This window comes from Pelodiscus sinensis, chromosome 2 (genome assembly GCF_049634645.1).
Source record: "Pelodiscus sinensis isolate JC-2024 chromosome 2, ASM4963464v1, whole genome shotgun sequence".
Taxonomy (NCBI): domain Eukaryota; kingdom Metazoa; phylum Chordata; order Testudines; family Trionychidae; genus Pelodiscus; species Pelodiscus sinensis.
In genome coordinates this window covers 94,832,496-94,847,016 of record NC_134712.1, presented here as the reverse complement: position 1 = coordinate 94,847,016, position 14,521 = coordinate 94,832,496, and the positions used below count along the sequence as shown (strand labels likewise).

At 39.1% G+C, this 14,521-nt stretch overlaps 1 protein-coding gene across 8 annotated transcripts in view; it reads left to right on the top strand.

The window, feature by feature from the left end:
* Positions 1-14,521, top strand: part of NETO1 (neuropilin and tolloid like 1) — a 77,089-nt gene that overhangs the window by 55,491 nt on the left and 7,077 nt on the right. For all 8 annotated transcript variants that reach the window (XR_001368153.3, XR_001368152.3, XM_075921052.1 and 5 more), the window contains one exon: positions 3,152-3,380. Coding sequence is in view for 6 of the 8 variants with exons in the window: in XM_075921052.1 (XP_075777167.1) it covers positions 3,152-3,380 (229 nt within the window). In the remaining 2 variants the exon portion in view is untranslated. The remainder of the gene's footprint in view (positions 1-3,151; positions 3,381-14,521) is intronic.

The window sequence follows — 14,521 nt, the reverse complement described above, 5'->3', positions numbered from 1 at the left end:
TGAAAACTGTGAGGTAAAATCCACATGATCACCCTTTTTTGTTGCTTGTTTGCTGCTACATTAAGCTACTTTCAGAAACTGGCTCCTTTTTTTTTTTTTTTTTTATAATGGTAAAGGATGTCAGGCTATTGGAGATCTTTAAAGCAAAAGCCTACAGAAATAAAGAGGAACCTGTGAAGTGAACGCATACAGCTAATGGATCAAGAAATTGCACTGATTGCTACAACATATTATGAGACTGGTACTATGTAAAAGTGATGAAAATGACCCCTGATTTATTTTGTCATGAATTATAGCTGTTAACTCTAAATACTGAAGGGCACTCACTGGGACTTTCTTTTACCTAATTGGGAAAAAAGTAGAAAAATTATAGTCTTACTGGGATTATAGTCTGGAAGCTACTCTGTAGTTGTATGGGGTTTTTTTGTTTGTTTGTTTGTTCGTTTTTTGGGGGGGGGGGTTGTTTTGGTTTTTTTTGAAGGGGGTATGAAGTTGGCAAGAAAGATTCAGCCATACTTTTAGATGCTCACTCTTTCTGGAAAGTGAAGTTGGGGGATAATCATAGTTGTTAACTACACTGATGTGATAAAGGCACTCTGGGCTTCCATATCAGAGACCCACATGTGAGAGTGGATCTGTACGCTTCACTTTCTTGAGAACTGTGATATTGGTAAACCACTGCTTGCAGTCCTTAGCAGAGGATTTTGGTGACCCTGCTCACCACACATCTGCCAGCCAGATCATTGTATGTGGTTGGCTCCGACCTCAGGAAAAGCCAGGTATTTTGCTAACCCCTCCTTAATGATAACTGATAACCGCAATTCCCGTCTAAGGTGGAGGATCATAAGAAAGTAAGACAAACATGTAAATCACCATCCAGAGCAGGAGATTATGCAGGTCAAGCACTAGAGCAAGACAAGCACTGGGGGGGGGAAGGGTTGTGCTACAATTTCTGTGGTGTTCTGCCTTTCACACAGGAGTTGACCAATGTGCTCTATTCAGTAGAATGTGATAGACTGTACTCCAGAGCCATCAGTACTGAAGTGTCATGGCTCTGTCTACATCCAATCTACCAAATTTTTTTCAGTTTTGCTTTGGCCAGGGGCATATGCTTCTTTCCAGAGCATATGGGCTGCTATTGTTGAAAACCCCTGCACAACCAGGGAAGAAGGGGAAAGAATTCCTGTTTGTCTCTCCCTGTTTCACAGGAATGTCTAGGAGCCATTCTCAATCTGGCCCTTAAGAGTAGTGGTAGTCCATGATTCATATGTCCTCTACTGATGGCTTCAACAGCTCTGGCTGGGTGCTTGCTGGAGACTCTGTTGCTTGTTTCCAGCTTCTCCTATAGATGTACTGAGAATTCCTAGCAAATGGAAGCCTTGTAAAAGATTATTGGATATGAAGTAATCTGCACCAGTGGTTAATAGTATTTTTGAAGTGGAGAAGAGGAATTATGAGTGATTGTGAGGACTGGAATCCCCACTAGGACTAGAGAAACCAGCTATCAGCAACAGAGGAACATCTGAGGTAGTTGGGAGAGAGAGGAAGGAGGAGGAGAATGGTGAGGATGTGAGGGAAAAGAGGTTGAGGTATTTTGGCAACATTTCAGTGCGGGAGAAAGGAACCAGGGAAAGAGTTGAACAGAACAGATAGGGAGGTGAAAGTAAAAGCAAAATGCAGACAGATTAACTTTTTAGAAATATACTTACTATGGATATTTTTAATTATTTACTTTTCCATGTAACATAAACTTACATGGGTAAAATCCACTTCATGTGATGTAAGTCTCTAAGTGCCACAGGACTTACACAGTGAGGTGGCAGGCTGTTAAATAGTGCCCCTTCATTCTAAGCAATAGGAGTTTTGAAATTTGTGTCATGAAATCTAGATTCCTCCATATTGTCTGGGAGGAGTTATGCTTATATGCTATCACAAAGCCACAAAAATAGAGACCATGTGCTCTTCCCCTTCTGTCTTTTCAATGCAAGAACTATTTGAAACTCAGATATTTCTTTTGTGCAGGAAGTTCATTGGGAAGAGAATTGAGGCTGATTGCTAAATAATTTGGGGGGGGGGGGTGTATTTGTTTCAAAATAAAGATGCAGTTTTGGGATATGTTCAACCATTGGGTTCAAATACATGTATATTTCACTATTTCTTTTCTACTGTATGTCTAGCTTTCTTTATTTGTTTTTCTAAATTGTGCTGATTATTGTATGTTCTAGTTGTATATTATGTGATTGCCTAACCTCTAATTTACTTTCTGTAATCCTATTATGTTTCATCTTGCTTTGATTTATAAGCAAACACTCTCAAATCAGTAACATGACTTTTCCTATTGGAGGTCATATAGATTTTAATTGAGAATAAGTTTCCATTAATGATGCATAAGCTAATCCATTGAATTTGTTAGCCCCGGTGATTATTTCAGTTACGTTTGATAAGATGGCTTAAAATTCCAGAGAGATTTTTTTTTAAATCTTAAAACACTATAAAGATTTAATAATGTCTCTGAAATGCTGTTGGTTTCATCCCTGTTGACTTTACGATAAGGGCTTTGTTGAAAAAGAGTGAGATGGTAGCCAGACTGCTTGAGGAAACATGAAAAGATTAATGTTTGGGTTCTGAATGGCTTCTAGATTCTCACTTCCTGAGTCAGTGGAGCTTAGCCATGTCACAAGAATGACACACATTGACTCTCTGGAGGGAGCTGCAAGTATTTGCCTTATTATTCTCTCGGCTGGGTGAGTAATTGAAGAATATTGTGTCTGTACAGGAAGAAGTTTCTGACCTGTCATCCAGCTGAATGATTAGAAGATACACTTGCCTCTCATAAAAGGGATACATTTAGACTTTAAATTGGAAGCAGGGGGTCTCAGCATAGGGAAGTAAAGGCCTCATCTGGACTCAACTTTAAAACAAGGCAAAATGGTGATTAAGACTAAGCAGTGCTCAGTTACTGTATTAATTCAAAAACAATAAAAGTAGTCTTTTGTCACTTTTAATAGCAAAAAAAGACAGTGATCTGATTATAGTTAAAATTTTGGATTGTTGGTTTTTTTTGTTTGTTTTTTGGCCACAGGGGAAAGTGCTGTTTAGTTGTTTCTCTTTTGGTTTACACATTTCTCCCTTTTTTATTGCTGTTTTGTAGATCTATTTACGCTTCTTGGACTATGAAATGCAGAATTCTAATGAATGCAAAAGGAATTTTGTGGCTGTCTATGATGGAAGTAGCTCAGTGGAGGATTTAAAAGCTAAATTTTGTAGCACTGTTGCTAATGATGTGATGCTGCGTACAGGTCTTGGGGTAATCCGCATGTGGGCAGATGAAGGCAGTCGAAACAGCCGATTCCAGATGCTCTTCACATCTTTCCAAGAACGTAAGACTCCAAACACTTTATTTTTCAATGTCAGCTGATACAAGTCTCATAAACTGTTAATGACACTTTCTTCATACAGAGTAAGAACTTAACAAACTAATAAAATCACAAACAATGTTGTTATTCCATACGTTACACCGTTTGGTGATATGTGAGGCAGTGGTTAAAGGGGTGTGACCTTGGACCAGTCTTTTAACCATTATCTACCCCAGTTTTCATTTCTTTAAGATAAAGGTGATCAAACTCAGAGTTTTTGGTGAAGCTTAATGACTGACTATTTGCTTTGTGACCTTAAGATGAAAAGAACTGGAAAATTGTAGTATTATTATTTTATCCCTAGAGGATGTGTATGTATTATCAAGAAGGTACATCCTAGCCAGTTGAGCAAGGAATGATAGTTTAAATCCTTTGAATGAATTTTTAGTAACCGTAGAAATCAACCAGAAACTGACGTTATGGTTTATAAAAGATACAAAAACTTAAATTTGATTAGTATTCATTTTGGACAACCTGTTGTTGGGTTTTTTTAATCCATAGAATAAAAACAGCAACAACTCTTGCACTCAGATCAGGAGGAAAGAGTTGCCTTTGAAGGTAACAAAAGACAATCATTTTCAAATAGATTCAAAGACAGCAGCATTGCCAGCTACCAAAAATAGGTCTGAAAGGGACTTGGATAGACCATCTAGCCCAGTCCCTGTACTCATGGTAGGAGTAACTATTATCTAGACCAGTCCTAACATCAATGATTAATTTAAACCAATTGTGATAAGAGCATATATGTTTGTTTAATGAAAATAACAATATAGGTTTTTTTAGGGAAGGACTGCTTTTTATTTATAAATGATAATTCATGTTGATTTTTAAACATATAATCTTCATTGCGGTGCATCTCACATTTGATGTGCAGCACACACAGTAATAAGTGCCCCGGGGAGGAAGGGTAGGTAAAACCAATATAGCAATAACTTATAGCTGGATAGCCAGAGTTCCATAAATTAAAAAAAAAAATTAGTGGAAAGCCATCAATGAGTAGAATGTATGCATAATTCAATCAAATACATTTTTCATCTGTATTCTATATGAACCTTACGATGAAGCAAAGAGACTGTGGAGGTGAGCCTTTGTAATGCCTTAATTTGACTCTGATTAAAATTTCTGATACTCTACTGGCTTGCCACTGTGTTTGTCACATTTCTCTCACGTTGCAGCTGTAAGGGTAGTTTGTGTTCCTCCTGTCTATAAATCAACCCTGTGTCTAAAATAGAGAGAGATTCCTTTGAGATGATACTGCTCTTTGCTTTGTTTCCATGGCTGGAGAAGCCTTGAATATTCAAGGTCTGATTCATCTGTTTCATTGGGGGGGAGGGAGAAAAAAAATCTTTGTTACCTTAGAAACAGAGAAATAGGCACCAAGGATTCATTGCCTCTAAAAGACTGAAGAGTAATGCATACAATCATAAACTTATGACCAAGATTTGAGCAAGTGCTGTATATGTTTACACAGCTTTGAAATTCAGTCTTACACAGAAAAAAACTATTTTTTAAAAATCTGTATTCCTTGAAACCTGGAAACAGTTCTGTGAACCTGACTCAGCCAAAAAAGAAGAAAAAGGAAAACAAACAAAAAACCCATATCCAATAACAACTGATGAGTAACCATTTCAAAATGAACAATGGGTATCGGGTGCTAAACCATAATCTGTCAGGATGGTTCATAATTTTTCCATGCCATACTAATTGGTCAGATTCTTCTAAACTATCACTGACAAGTTAAAATGTTATCACACATTAAAGGCTAAATTCATGTATACTATGCCAGTTGTCCACAGATGGTTATGTACATAAAATATTATTGTGTCTGAGATCAAAGTTAAATCAGTTGTCTAATATGCCAACGATAAGACACAACAGGTAGGGAGTGAAAAGTCTGGTGTTTAGTGGCACATCGAAATGATGAGATCTTCCCCTTGAGAGGAGAAGATTTGCAGCGTTCCCTGTCACACATCTTTCAGAAACATAAAGGACAGAGAAAAGGAATCCTAAAGACTAGGAGCTGTGAGACTAACTAGGAAATAGCTGCTCTGTTCATTTATTGTTGCTGCCAAGTAGCACAGTTACACATATATAGCCTCCCAAGTTCCATTTCTTAATGTACAATGTTCATGCTTGGGAATACGTATTCTGATGGTGTTCATTTTTATTGAGCAATACCTTGTGCAGTGGCAGAGGCCCTGATGGTTTTCAAGTAGCAGGAGAGTTTTTCTGCCTCATTTTCTCATTAAAATCTATTCATTAGGCACAGTAGCTCTCTGGGTACTGGGCATTAATTCAAGGTAGAGAAATCCAAAAGAAGACTTAGCCTACATGCTGTTTAAGTATCTGTGTTCCAGGATGGGTGCATATGTGTAAATAAAATAAGTTTATGGTTAGAATATACAATTCTACACCACTGATTTCACCTTCAGTAGAAAGTTGTTCTGCTAGACTCTGGACTTCTGCTGTTGCTGTGCAGAGGAATGATATTGGTATCACTGGTCAGACACTGATCTGAAGTAAGGGTGACAGTATCATACAAAGTGTCTAAATTGATTCTACCAACAAAACTGAATAACTGAAACAATAGCAGAGTATAGTAGCGTTTCAGTATTAACTAAGTGGAATCATCATCTGTACCAAATATCGCTGAGTTTTGTCCATTTAAGCTCTGTTAAATTCATCTAACTATAGTACCATTCCCATTTTGTATTCTCTCAAACTATAACCACATTTTAAAATGCCCTTTTACCATGCACTGGTAGTTCTTCATTTCTTTGTATAATAGTGACTATAGCCTACTTTGAATATAAATTTTAAATTATATTTAAAATCAGAATAGTAGGAAGATACAGAAAGGGTGAGAGAGGAAAAAAAATATTAGTTTGGATGGCCAGGTGAAATTTGAAAAATTATTCTTCCCTAAACTATCCATATAAATACTACAGGTGTTTCCTTCCCCACTTACTGATTGTTCACTTCACCTACCTGAACTGTGACAGTCATCTCCAGCCTGATTAATGACCGGCATACTATCTACAGCCCCTTCAGTGAGCTTGCTTCTAGACATGCCTCTACTTTAACCTAAAAGCAGACTCTCAGAACCTGAATCTGTGGATAAGAGAAAATCCCTATGTGTGCACTACATAGAAGATGTTCATTCTATCACTTCTGACAGCTGTTTATTAGTACTCTGTCCCTCTATCCATAATCCTGAGGGCACTGAACACGCCTTCTAATGAGGGGATCTCCTTCATCCTTCATATCATTCTTTCACTTCCCTTTACCACAACCCTGAGCTAAAAAAAAGATTGCACTGAGCTCTTTAGAAGTCCTTTTATGCTTGGCTGTGTTAAAGGGAGGCTTTACAATTCTTCCTAGCTTCCTTTCCTAAATCCAAACATTTTCTGATAGTGGAATATAGGACCAGATTTGTTTACACAGTATAACCAGCTAAATTTATCCTTTCTGCCCAAGGAGGATCGCCCGGTGTAAAGGCAATCCTCCTATGGGATATGATCACAGAATACTAGAACTTTAAGGAACCTCAAGAAGTCATCAAGTCCGGTCCCCTCCCCTCATGACCAAGCACCGACTAGATAATCCCTGATAGACATCTAACCTGCTCTTTAATATTCCCAGTGATGAAAATTCCTAAACCCCCCGAGGCAATTTATTCTAGTGTTTTATCACCCTGACAGTTAGGAAGTTTTTCCTTATGTCCAACCTAAACCTTCCTAGGACAAGACGCATTGGGCTTAAATTTCAATTATCATCAGAGGCCAAGGAGAACAATTTTTCTCCCTTCTTCTTTAACAGTGTCATATTGTTGACTCTCATTTAGCTTATGGTCCACTATACTCCCTAGATCTCTTTCTGCAGTACTCGTTCCTAGACAGTTGCTTCCCATTCTGAATGTGTGAAACTGATTGTTCCTTGCTACATGGGGGACTCTATCCTCCCTAGGAGTTGCAACCCCTCCCAGTTTGGTATCATCTGCAAATTTAATAAGAATACTCTCTATGCCAATATCTACATTGTTGATGAAGATATTGAACAGATCTGGTCCCACAACAGACCACTGTGAAACCCCGCTTGTTATGCCCTTCCAGCATGACTACAACCATTAATAACTACTCTTTGAGACTGGTTATCGAGCCAGTTATGCACCCACCTCATAGTGACACCGCAGAGACATTAATATTTTTGTTTTATTATGTTAGTTCCTAACCAAGCCTGTGTTGAGTACCGTACATACATGTATTAAGAAAAGTATCTGCCCTGAAGAACTTAGTGGTAAATAGACATGCTGCTACTCATGCCTCATTGGCATAGTTGAAGAAAAAGGGAGCATTTAGGACATACATTGCCATACTGATCCCCACCTGATTTTTGGCCCTGTAGGAACATTTTGTAGCTACCATAAGAAAGAGGATCTCTTGGATGGCTTTAACACAGAGCAGGGTGATTTGACCCTACTTCACAGAGCTATACCAGGATTGGGGATAAATTAAATGACTTTTGTATGCATCATCTCGAGCTACACTCAGAGCAAAACAACCAAACCCCAGAAGCCAAATAATTCAACTTGGGGAAAAAATCATATTTCATGATCTGGACCAAATATGTGTGTCTTTCCATATTGGGCTGCTGAAGTTTGGGTTACTAGTTATACCAGGGGTGGGCAATAAGTTTTGAAGTGGGGGTCTGCTTCAAAATTTTGAAAGTGGTCTTGGGCTGCTGTGATAGGGCAGAGCCTTTAAATAGAAGGAGTTTAATGGGCTCGCACCTCCCCTGAGATTCCCAGGCAATGCGTTATTGGTGTACCCAGATCTGCGAGCCCTTTCAGTTCCTGATATTTAAAGGGCTCGCACCTTAGCAGCCATCTGGAAGGCATAAGCCCTTTAAATAGAAGCAGTTGAAAGGGCTCACAGCTCTCAGCCCACCTCTAACACCTAGCCTGAGAGACTCAGGGGAAGTGGGACCCCTTTCAACTCCTGCTATTTAAAGGGCTCTCAGCTTCCCCACCGCTGCTAATGTGTTGCCTGGCAGTTCTTCAGTAAGGAGGAGTGGGGAATAAACAGTCCCAATTGATCTATAACAGGGCTACTCAGCTTTGGAAGACCTGGGGGCCACAATGATACTCACAGCACATGCCGAGGGCTGCAACTTAAGTGTGGTTGTATAGACATGCAAATATCTGTAAACATCTTTTCACACTGACTGGCATGAATACAAATTTTAAGCATTAGGCCATGGTGCCAGACCCAAACATGGCCAGTGTGAGCCAGTCAGCACACCTCAGGCTCTGCCCACAAGGATAAGTAGCCAGCACTTCCCACAATGCCACAGTGCTCCCGGTACTTTCTCCCTGGGGGCTAGAAATGCCAACACCCTGTATCCATCTGTTCCAGCCAGCCTGTCCGCTTGCATCTTTCAGTGCTTACCCCGCCTGGGAGAGGACTTGCCATTGTGGAGTGTGGTCCCAGTGGAGGCCATGTTCAAAGGATCCCATCCACAGGCCGCATGTTAAGCCCCATGTAAATCCAAACCGCACCGCACGCCACAAACAAACAAGATGCAGGCCGCATGTTGAGTAGCTCTGGTGTACATATTAAAATATTAGTAACTTGCACGTAGTGCAGTGATTTATTTGATTCTCACGGGGTTTGTGTGAGATGTGAACTCACTCCCCAACATCCCAACTGCTTTGGTTAGAAGTGGAGAATAAAGTCACTAGCCCACCTTCTAGGGCTTCATTTCTGCCACAGAGATCAGCCTAGTGATCAGCACCTAGGTTTGAGTACCTGAGCATGAGCATCCCCGCTGCAAAACACTGCCATTATTGCTATTACCATTGGAAAAGGCCATTTGTTTTCTACATGTTACTGTGTCTCAGAGCATATCCCATGACTCTTCTGACTCTTTTCCAGTCGGCTCTCAGTTGGAAGAGAACTAGTTGGTCTGTCCTTCAAGAGAATTGTGTAAAGACCCTGGAGGATAGTTGGCTCTTGAGTGATTTAGTCTTCATCCTCACCACAAAGTGGGTGAGTTCTAGCCTGAGTTAAAGTAGAGCCCAGATTCTAATCCACATCCCCAGCCAACCCAGTAGTAAAGCACCTCCCAACTTGGGTCCGAGGGTTCTCTGTGTTTATGGTTAGGAGGGAGGTTTGAGCTAGAACCGAGGTAAGAGTCTGGGTTAACTGCGTAGTAAAGAAATGTCCTAGAAGAAGAGCTGTGTTGGGGAGTGGAAAGGGGGAGCGCTTCTCTACTGCTGTTTCTGAAGACAGCATACCTTTTTAGAGTTCACTAACTGGTAACTGAGCTCAGCTAGGGTATGGAGCTCTGGTATCACCTGCTTGGTGACAAGTCAGGATTTGATCTTTTATACAAATATTTGGACATTGCTGCATAATAGTGTTTGCTTTTAATGCCCAGAATAGCCACGTAAGCTTACAGAATTTTGGTAAAAGTAAATAAAGTAGTATATCATCACTTAAGTTCCACACAGACATCAAATATAGTTTATACTGGATGTAAATAAGTGGGTATCATTCATTCTTTTGGGGGCTATAGCAGAGATTTGGACTATTCCTGAATCTTAGTTGTTTGAATTATATTTAAAACACATCTTGCTGAGAGAGGACTGTTTGGTTTACTGTATCTATAGATAAAAGCAGCAAATTATGCTGCCTTTCATTTGTTTTGTATTTTATAATTTGGGCATATGGAATGATTCTCAATTAGAGCTCTACAAAAATAATTTGACCTTTGATTTATTTGTTGAAAGCTGTAGTTTCATGTTACCCAAAATTTAAGAATTTGACACAAATATACTGAATAGACTTTGGGGGAAAACATCAGAGAACATTCAAAAGGGACCTGGGTTCTATTTGCAAAAAGAGGAAGATGTGTCTGATTTGGAATAAAGATTTGAAGTTGGGTATCCAACTTGGCAGATGATGCCCCCAAACACAAGGCTTTCAGAGGAGAATATCCTGTATATATGGGGGCTTTAGTCCTCGTCCCTAACAAATGCTCTAAGAAGAAACATTTTTTTCCCAGTGCGGTCACCCAGTTACTTCAATGTATTCTCAGTGTAGAATGTGGTTTTAGATCCTTTGGTGTTAGTGCACCATCTTGTGTCCAAAATTTTCAGTCGTTGAGAGGATGTAAATCAATCAGAAAGCAAAGATTATCTATTTTTTGTAGCATGGCATACAGGTATGATTTTGTTACTATTCAACAGTTTTCTTTGAAAACCAGACTACCATAGTCACACCCAACTTAGAAGTCTGCCATGAGAGACTCCTGTTTGGTCTAGAATTTTGCAGGGGCATTTGTAGAGCTGTGTGGAGAAGCTTGTGCTGTGTTGTTTTTTTCACATTACCAGTGGAATCAAAATCTACTTCTTGTGAGCCTGGCTGGTCTATATCTCGATGGATGGAACCTATTCCATTCTAGCCTCCATGTTTCTCACTTCTTTTTTTTTCCAATTTATTTAAAATTCTGCTAGTAGAAAGCACTATTTTCTCTGTTGATCTTACCATTTCCTCTCTGATCCTTGAATGTCTTCATTTTTTTACTATTTCATCCTATAAACAATTTTTCTCATTCCCTTTCCAGCCTTGCCTACATCTCACCTGTCACTTCTACTTAACTTCTGCCCCCACTCCATGCTCTCATCTCTAATGCTTCTTTTATCTCCTCCCAGCAGTGCCGGCACTTTTTATTCCTCCATTTACCTGGCTCTCTCACTTCAAACTGCCTCTGTTTCTGTGCATTGTGACATCACATTTTTTTTTCAAATCACTCCTTAGATTTCCCTAATGTGGGTTTGATTTTTTTTTTCCCATCGCTAATCTCCTCTGTGGGAGATTATTATGACCCCAATAGCCAGGATTTACAGAGCCTTGGAGAAGACATAGAAATCCAAGTTGCTCTAGTCTACATGTTGGGAGAAAAAAATACTGCTTTAGACCTTTCTCTCCATGCTCTGACTTTTCTCTCATGGGTTTTGATCATTCTAATAAGCTGTCCCTCCTTCCCTTTCCTGTTTTGTTCTCTCCCCATCTATTCTTTTTGGTCCTCTTTCCCTATGTTCTTCCTCCTCCTTATCCATATCCACATACTGTGTCCTCAGGCCTCTCGTGTCATTCCCCACCCCCCTTAGGTATAAGCTCTTAGAAGCAGAGACTTCATATATATACAATGTATAGCTCCCAGTACAAGAGAGTCCATTGTTCTGATTGGGACCTCTGGTTGATGCTATAATGAATATATCTAATAGTGACTCAGATGGGGGCAACTGTTCAGTATCCCACTCCCTCACACTCCAAATGGCTCCACACAGCAGCAGAACACCTGACTGCTGCAGTAACAGTTGCCTGCTGATGAGATGTGTGTGTCTTTACTCTGCTACTACAATATAGTCTCTCTCTATTGCTGTTCTCAAGCCTGATGATCACTTGTTGTAGCATTTGTTTGGTGTAGAGCATAAACCTTATAACCAACTTAAAACTCAGCCAGGAGCCATGGCAAGATTGAGAGTGTTTTTCTCAGCCTTTTGAGCAAATAGGTCTGAGATTTTAGCAAAGCTTCTCTGGTCTGTTGGTTTTCTGTAGTAGTTAAATGAAATCCAGCTATTTTCAGTGTCACTGATCTTTGGTTTTGTAATGTTGTGTTTCTATTCCAAATGCAAACTGACATGGGAGGGGAACATTCAAAGATTCAAACAGAAGACTTGTTCCTCCAACCTCTGGAGTACCTGAGAGCCAAATATGTCAAGTTTTCACCCAAATATACTTTGACATGTATTGCACATTTAACTCTACCAATTTACAGGTTTTTTTTTTTTTTAAAGAACAACATAATAGTGAAAACAAGGAGAGGGGAAGTCTGAGGGTAAACATGAAGGAAATTTTAAAATCATGAAGGTGATATCATAAAAATACTTATTTATGATCAGACAGATGCATGCTGATGCTTTTTAAAAGGCATATGTAGCTAATGGAGCATACCTGCTCAGTTGGAGCCATTAAAACTGTTTGGGTAATTAAGTGACTTTTGGTATATGTACCAAAATTCAAAATGCACATTAAATCTATTGTATTCCATTGGGCAACTGTATTTTTTTTGAGAAATGTGCAAGTTTTGATAACATGTATTATTTGCGTAACATACCAGAACAGTTCTGAAGAACCCATAACAGTCAGTTATGGAAATCTGCAGTTACGTACCTTTTTTAAAAAGTGGATTTCTTTGATGTGTTACAGCAGTGTTTCCCAAATGATGTTCTGCAGAACCCTGGGTTCTGTGAAGTGAAAATAAGGGTTCTGCAAGAAAATTCCATTACAATAAGTTTATGATTTTTTTAAAAAAAATCATAATTAATATTTGAGCATTTATGAATTTTATTGAAAGCAATTTTCATTTGTGTTTCCCACTATAAGTGTCCCTGTATAATGCCAGATTAGCCAGAGAGTGGGGACGATGATGTCTGTCAGTGGTGTAATCGCTTGTTATATACCACTGTAAATTTCCATACTCACTCTGAGGGAGCGTGATCACGTGAGTGACTGAATATGAATACACTAGCGCCGCGTCGGACAAAGTCAAAGCTTCAGCTCTCAAACCAGTTGCTTGTATGGGAGTGTGCAGGCAATGTTCTCACGAATACTTTCCTTCAGTGTAGTCGTGTGATTTCTTGTATTTAAATATTTAACTGTGACACACATAAATTAACTTTGATAGATTAATCTATGTGCAATTAAACTAAATATTGACCTTGTTTAGCATTTCTTTATTATTATCCTAACTTATTTGTGGTCTACTTTTTCAGCTCCATGTATAAGACTGTTATTAGGGGTTCTGCAAAATTCTTTCAACTTTAAAAGGTTTCCATGGCCAAATAAAATTGGGGAACACTGCGCTACAGGGAGCCATGAAGTTCCACAATATAAATCAGTGGTGGGTAACTGGCAAACCATTGGGGTTCTGTGTGACCCATGAAACATTGTTCACTGCTACCAACATTCAGGATTGTTAGATTCTGTTGGTTTCCAGCTACATAGATTTTTTTCCCTACTGATATTACTAAAGTGACACACATGTAAAGCAAGTGAACGTGAACTGAAGTGCATGCCATTTGAGAGCCAGGTGTGCTCTCTGCAGTCAATCAAAGCACTGTTATAGTTCAACTGGCACACCCCCTCACAAATTCTAGGTACACCAGCACAGATGGAGTAGTTTTGCTATCCTGGGATCTTATCTTGGTTACAACAATCTTGCATCCCACCCAGAGGAAGAGAGCCACTCATATGGTCCACTGAATAGCCTGGGTTGCCCATTACTGGTGTAAATACTTTGTACTGTTCTGTGTTTGCAAATCTGCAACTGCTCTAAAATGTCTGTCTCAGTGCTAGGCATATGTGTGATCAGAAGTCCTACTTTTAAAAAAAAATGCATAGGACACATGCTTACATGAGAACAGCAGTTGATTTGTAAAGTCATTGAGACCATCACAATCCTTTTAGATTAATCAAGGTGATTAGTTCATGTAACAACTTCCAGCTGTTTTTAAGCAAAATCTTTCAAGTTCTATGAGCGAAATTGGCTGAAACCAGTGTTTTTATATTGATTTTACTGTGATATAACTGAACAGTTACCATTAAAAATGCTAAAAAGTCATTTGAATTGATTCTAAAGATTGGTTAAAAGAACCACTACTGAAGTGACCCTTAAATATATGTAGCATTAAATTGTATATATAGCATAAATGTATATGTAACTTTAACTAGATTTAGCATTTTAATTTTATTATTTTAACCCATTTTGAAGGAGAATTCTTACCAGCCTAATATGTGAGGATTTTCAGCAGTTATTGAACAGCATATTTGACTCATAAGGATGTACAATTCTGATTGATGGCATTGATTTTGCATATGTAGACTGATAATATAGGGCCTTCAGAACAACTCTCATTCTGAGGCTTTGGTAGAATTGACTAACCAATTAGCCCATCATAAGACGGGATTTTCAGGTCTCTCCTCCACGTTGGTCTTCTCTCCTGAGCCTCTGGTCTCTCGCTCCATCTCTCTCTCTCT